This window comes from Pan troglodytes, chromosome 17 (genome assembly GCF_028858775.2).
Source record: "Pan troglodytes isolate AG18354 chromosome 17, NHGRI_mPanTro3-v2.0_pri, whole genome shotgun sequence".
Taxonomy (NCBI): Eukaryota; Metazoa; Chordata; class Mammalia; order Primates; family Hominidae; genus Pan; species Pan troglodytes.
In genome coordinates this window covers 30,335,884-30,342,789 of record NC_072415.2, presented here as the reverse complement: position 1 = coordinate 30,342,789, position 6,906 = coordinate 30,335,884, and the positions used below count along the sequence as shown (strand labels likewise).

Sequence of the window (6,906 nt, the reverse complement as noted above, 5' to 3'; positions counted from 1 at the left end):
AAGAACAGCAGCTGTAGCGTCTGCCTGCCAGTGTGCCTTGAGTTGACACTGTCCACAACAAGTACTGGAAGGCAGGAGAGGGGAGGTCCTATGTAAGGTTCCTTGGCCTTTAGAAGAAACCCTGTGTCCAGGCTCTCTGTCAACTAAGTCACATATCGAACTGGGGCAGGTAGTGATATATGGCTAATTAAATGTGCCATGTAAACAATATCTGACCACTAATTTTAAAAAACAGTTTGTAAAACACTCCTGGCATCATTTAATCTTTTGGGGTTTTCGCTTGTTGTATTCAGAAGGTATTTTAGGACCAACCTTAATTGTCATGCATTCATTCAACGAATATTTATTAACCTACCTACTGTGTATCAAGCACTGTTTTGTTTTGTTGTTGTTTGTTTTTTTGGGGACAGAATCTCACTCTGTTGCCTAGGGTGGAGTGCAGGGGCACAATATCTGCTCACTGCAACCTCCGCCTCCTGGGTTCAAGCGATTCCCGTGCCTCATACTCCCAAGTAGCTGGGATTACAGTTGTGCGCAGCAACTCTCAGCTAATTTTCGTATTTTTCATAGAGACAGGGTTTCACCTTGTTGGCCAGGCTGGTTTTGAACTCCTGACCTCAGGTGATCCTCCCGCCTTGGCCTCCCAAATTACTGGGATTACAGGTGTGACCCACTGCGCCCAGCCATTAAAACTCTTTAACACAAACTCTTCAAAGTGACATCTTTTGTAACCTTCGTAGGTTACAAAAGGTATTGATATATTAATAGATTGAGATTTGATTGCAGGGGGGTGGGGCAGGGGGAGAATGCTAAAAAAAAAGTCAGCTTTCTTTTCTGTAACTATTTAAAAGAATGCAAAGTAATTCTACAGGCAATTCCTTGGTGGGCTTATTTGGTAATTTTTTTTTTCTTTTCCATTTTCCTCTTGCTCTTTGGTTTGTAGGAGAACCCCTTTATTCCCAGGAGGCAATTTTGAGTCCCAACATATCCTGCATCATCTCCTGTGCCCATTGCCAAAGGAAGGCGACCAGAGCGTGGGTTTTAGCACAGCTCTGATTGGATGATAAGCAAGGAGAGTAATATGCTGCTAGGAGGTTAGAGAAAAAAAAAAATACTAGAATACCAGAATGTAGTATTTCAACTTCCCTCCCTCCAAATCAAAAGCCTCATGAATGAAATTATGACCATTATTCAAGTGCAATTATACTGAGTATGTAAAATGGAAACACTGAAAGTAAATCATACATTTGGATATTACATTTCATATTTGAGAACATGCCAGAAACATTGTATTATTGTTGAGTGTAATGTCAGGAGACAAACTTCTACAAATTTTATACATAAATTTTTCCATTTTCTCTGTTTCCCATTTATGTCAAGTTGAACACATGGTATGACTTTTAATATTCTCCCTTCCTTCTCCTTCCCCACATTGAATGTCAAGTGATCACACTCAATCTTGATTATTCTAAATTTACCCTTAGGATCTGTCACCCCATTGGGTGTTGCCGCCAGAACAAGAGGGTTTTTTAATTGGTATAAAAAGGAGAGGCCAGGCTTGGTAGCTCATGCCTGTAATTCTAGCACTTTGGGAGGCTGGGGCGGGAAATCCCTTGATCCCAGGAGTTTCAGACCAGCCTGGGCAACATGGTGAGACTTTGTCTCTATAAAAAAAAAAATTTTTTTTTAAATTTAGCTGGGTGTGGTGGCATGCCTTGTAGTCTCAGCTACTATGGAGGCTGAGGTGGGAGGATCACTTGATCCTGGAAGGTGGAGGCTGCAGTAAGCTGAATGGCACCAGTGCACTCCTGTCAAAAGAGAGAGAGGAGAGAGAGAGAAAGAGGAAGAGTCTCTAAATAAACCTATAAAACTGGGGTCTTATGGATGCTAGCAAATATCTTGGAAAGAACTGCCAGCGCCAGTCGATTACAGAAGACAACTGTGGCTACAGGCTGTTCTTGCCAGCTCAGGCGTCAACTCGTGGAAACCGGTTAATAACCCGAGGGAACCGCGGATTCTCGCCTAAGCAAGATCTCGCAGATGTGAGGGCGTAGGAAGAGGTTCCCCAGGCCAGCTCCAAGCCCCAACGGGTTTGGGGGTTGGCAGTGAACGAGGGGTGGCCCCGCGCCGCGCCAACGGGGGGCGCCCGAATGAGAGCGCGGGGCGGTGCCGTTGGGATCACAGCCAGAGCGGGAGGATGGCTTCCAGTTTCAAGAAGCCCAGTGCTGCCTCCACCAGCCAAAAGAGAAAGGTGGTACCTAAGCCCGAGCTCACTGAAGATCAGAAGCAAGAAGTTCGGGAAGCATTTGACCTCTTCGACGTGGACGGAAGTGGGACCATCGACGTGAAGGAGCTGAAGGTGGCCATGAGAGCGCTGGGCTTCGAACCCAGGAAGGAAGAGATGAAGAAAATGATCTCCGAAGTGGACAAGGAAGGCACGGGGAAGATCAGCTTCAATGACTTCCTGGCCGTGATGACGCAGAAGATGTCCGAGAAGGACACCAAAGAAGAAATCCTGAAGGCCTTCAGGCTCTTTGATGACGATGAGACCGGGAAGATCTCGTTCAAAAACCTGAAGCGTGTGGCCAACGAGCTGGGGGAAAACCTCACGGATGAGGAGCTGCAGGAGATGATCGACGAAGCTGATCGGGATGGGGACGGCGAAGTGAATGAGGAGGAGTTTCTTCGGATCATGAAGAAGACCAGCCTTTACTGAAGTCGGTTCAGAAGCTAAAGTGACTCTCTGGGTTGCCTGCTTCCATTTTGTGAAACCTTAGAGGACAGCGGCTGCCTGTCCCTTCTTCATCCGCTCACCCCCATAATTTGTCTAGATCTATTTCCATATCTCTAGTTCAATAATAGAATTTGAAAGATGCTTGTAATGTGAGTTTTGGGTTTTAATTCTCAAGAGCCAACCTGGAGCACATGAGGTTAAACAAAGGGCCCTGAAGTTTGAGTGCGCCCTCCATTTGCCTTGTGCTGAACTTGCAGAGACATCTGTTGATCTGGAGGCAGGACAGCTTCTGGGACACACAAAAATGTGGTTCCCTTTGTCACTTCTTTGGTGGTCTTAAATTATCTTGCTTCATATATCATTCCTTAAATTCCAGTCATTGTTCCAGCATAATGAGATGGAATCTGCCAGTAGATTTGCCTAGTCTGTCCACTTAGCTGAATACCAGTTTGAAGGAAAACAGGGTGGCCACTTACAAACTTACGGAGCTCAGGGCAGATAATCTTATAAAGAATAGACTTGCTTGGGTGGTAGTACGTTGTGCAATTTTGACTATTCACTGGCTTTATACCTGCAAATGATTCTTCGTTCATGTGTAAATTGTCCACCATGGGTTTATCTAGGGCTAGTATGTATACCTGGGCTACAGAATAAAAATAAAATCTAATACTGGCCCAAGCAAAGTGTAATTTGCTTAAGAGGTTACGCTAACAAACGATTTTGAGTAAATATTTACAAATGTAGGATCTTAAGTTTAGGAAATTATAACAAATACCTTAATATAACATTTTAAGCTACTTATAGTCCTTGGAAATAGCAACAAATATCTTAGTTATTGGACTATTATAACCTTAGTCATCTTATTACTGCTTGATTATGAGACACTCTCCCTGCTAATCCTTAGAACATCTTGGTTCTTGGTACTTGACTTTTAGCCCCTCTGACATATAGTTGATGTCAGAGTGTCTGGCATTTCAGTAGTGCTCTATTTTACAAATCCCAGTAAACTGTTCCACTGTGGCTTGTTTATGTGTTAATACTGCTTGTTTTCTGTTATAAATTATTTTTTGCTTTGGAGTAAGATATCATCATTTTGCATAGCTACAAATCTGAAGTTAAAGAAAATTTTAAAAATGTAATTGTGGGAAAATAACAAATAGATCTGCTGAGATGGAGGCTTTGACTAATGTTTTAATAACAGGCAACAAAACAAAGAGGCAGGATATTTTGGTCACAACTAAACCTAAATTAAATCCTCATACAAAGCCCCATTAAGATAAATGCTCAAATTCTGGGAACATTTCACTTGCTTTGCCAGCAATTTTACCCTTCAGAGGGTGTGGATCTAATCAGGGGAACAAACTACCCTGGGCTTAATTCTCATTAACAGGGACTAATTTGTCAAAGCGGCAGTACTAGCTGAAGTGATGGGTATGGAAGCATTCACTGTGAGGATTTTGCTGAGGTGCCTGGCACAGGGCAGGGGAACTCACCCAGGCTGCAAGATGCTAACAGTTCAGGTTCAAGGTCTTAGTGTGGACTAAGGTGCAGTCAGGATGGGAACAGGTGCAACTTGGGCCAACATCAGTATGAAGGGCCTGATCTGAGGGCAGGGGAAGGAGGGGGCATTCTGGGAAGCAAGAGTTCCTCTGGTATCCTGTTGACCAGAGTCTTGGCCCAAGGATCAACGTATGAATTAAAGTAGAAATACCAGAAACAAAGAAAGTTGGCAGAAACTAGGAGAAGCAGAGTCTCAGCCAACTGGAATGGGCTCAGCCTTGGCTACTGGCCCAGCAGATGATAGAAGAGAAAACCAGGAACCCAGGCTGAAGCCCAGTGGTTGGGCTGGCCACACACCATGCATAGCCTTAAAGGGGTGGCCTAAGGGCATGGTCCACTCCAAAAAAGGAAAGGGGGCCCCAGAATATTTCTGAATCCCACTCACTGCCAGGGAAGAACCTCTCAATTCACTCAATAGTGCATTCTCCTGCTTCTCAGTAGGCTAATACTCTAGAGAATATGGGGACAAGGGGAGGAGGGTCTAGTGGAATAGGTCTAAACTGGCGTTTGAATTTTAAGATAAGTTAATCATACATTGGCTGGGTCAGCCATGTCTCTTAGTCTTTACAAAAGTAGAACACAAAAAAATTCAATGGAAATCTACAGACACCTATTTGCAGATGAGGAAACACGGCTATGAAGATTGGGAAGATTGGGAAGAACTGGCCGGGTGCAGTGGCTCACGCCTGTAATCCCAGCACTTTGGGAGGCCGAGGCTGGTGGATCACTTGAGGTCAGGAGTTGGAGACCAGCCTGGGCAACATAGTAAAACCCTGTCTCTACTCAAATTACAAAAATCAGCAGGGCGTTGTGGTGCCCACCTGTAATCCCAGCTACGCAGGAGGCTGAGGCAGGACAATCACTTGAACCTGGTAGGCGGAGGTTGCAGTGAGCCAAAATCACGCCACTGTACTCCAGCCTGGGTGACAGAGCAAGACTTTGTTTAAAAAAAAAAAAAAAGGGAAGAACTAAAAATGTAATTTTCAAGGGGCTATCACAAATGGTCCCGATAAAGAGAAAGCAGGACTCATGTTTAAGAAACCCATGAGACGTGTAGGGACCTCATGGAAGAGCTCTTGCTTTCTAATGATCTACGTAACAGACGAAAAGCAGAGCATAGGGCTAAGGATGAAAATACAACAGTAATAAGGTATTAATATATTATTAAGAAAGCTGATGCTCCACATAAGCAGAGGACATTAAAGGGACTTTTTTTTCTTAAGGATATCTTAATGTTTTAAATGAGAAGACATAGAAAGGGATAGGTCCAACTCTTGGGATTGTTGCAGGTTGGTTTCCATCGGAAGCACTCTGAGTCTGAGATTTGTATGCAGAAAATTAATTTGAATGTGCTTTTCAGATCACCCAGGTGGAGGAGGGAGGAAACCAGGACTGGGCAGAGAGAGGCTGGGCTGTAACCAAGTCACAACAAAGGTGTCAGCTGGTCCCATGGTGAATTCTGGACCTAGGATGGCTGATCCCAAGGCATTCCAAACTGGGGCAAGGAAGTTGTGCTTTAAAACTTCTCATTGACTGTCAGTCACGGGGCATGAGCAGTCCCCAGGAAGGGGGGATGACCTTGAGCAAGGTGGATGTCTTCAGCCAAGGGCAATCACTGGGAAGGAGAACCCAGCTATGAACTGTCAGCTGCCAACACTCCCAGCATCTGAGAGGATGAGGGCCTCAATTCTAAGGGCAGGGGCTCCAAGGGCAGGGGTATGGATGGTGGAATCTGGGCAGTACCTTGTGGCTTCCACTACAGTCCACCCCTTGCACCACTTAGTTCCACTGGCTTTTTTTTTTTTTTTTTTTTCTGAGACAGTCTCACCCTGTCACCCAGGCTGGAATGCGGTGGCACGATCTCGGCTCACTGCAACCTCCGCCTCCCAGGTTCAAGCAATTCTTGAACCTCCTGAGTAGCTGGGACTACAGATGCGTGCCACCACACCCAGCTAATTTTTTGTATTTTTAGTAGAGACGGGGTTTTACCGTGTTAGCCAGATTGGTCTCGATCTCCTGACCTCATGATCCACCTGCTTTGGCCTCCCAAAGTGCTGGGATTACAGGTGTGAGCCACCGCACACAGCCAGATCCACTGGCTTCTACATAACTTCTGGGTGAAGCTAATTCAGGATTCTGATGGACCTGTCTTCCCGAGGGAAACTTGTAAAAGGAAAGTTAGAGGGACAAACTATAGCCCCTGCCACAGCAGCTGCTGTCGAGGACAAAAATGGTGCTCCTCATTTCCCTTAACCACCTGACCTAGATTCCCCTAACCCTTAGTGGGCACCTCTGTGGATGGAAGTGGTGGCTCACCTGGTGGGATGATCCAGATCCTCATCCCTGAGTGGTCTGAGCTCCCAGTTACCAGGCCCTTCTCACGCTGTGGCTGTTGCACTTACCTCCCCAGCCATCCCCCCCTTTTTTTTCTTGAGACTGGGTCTTGCTCTGTCACCCAGGCTGGAATGCAGTGGCATAACCTCAGCTCACTGCAGCCTTGATCTCCCAAGCTCAAGCCATCTTCTCACCTCTGCCTCCCAAGTGGCTGGGACTACAGGCACATGCCACCATGCCCAGCTAATATTTTTTATTTTTTATTTTTTTGTAGCAAT

General features: G+C 45.5%; 1 protein-coding gene across 1 annotated transcript; it reads left to right on the top strand.

The window, feature by feature from the left end:
• The first annotated feature begins 320 nt into the window (after window positions 1-320).
• On the top strand, window positions 321-2,882 carry CETN1 (centrin 1). The gene has a single exon (XM_054671693.1). The coding sequence runs from the start codon at window positions 2,198-2,200 to the stop codon at window positions 2,714-2,716; it is 519 nt and encodes a 172-aa protein (XP_054527668.1). The 5' UTR covers window positions 321-2,197; the 3' UTR covers window positions 2,717-2,882.
• Window positions 2,883-6,906: the final 4,024 nt, after the last annotated feature.

Excerpts from the sequence above, each read along its gene's own strand:
- CETN1 (XM_054671693.1), top strand. The coding sequence starts at position 2,198 with ATGGCTTCCAGTTTCAAGAAGCCCAGTGCTGCCTCCACCAGCCAAAAG.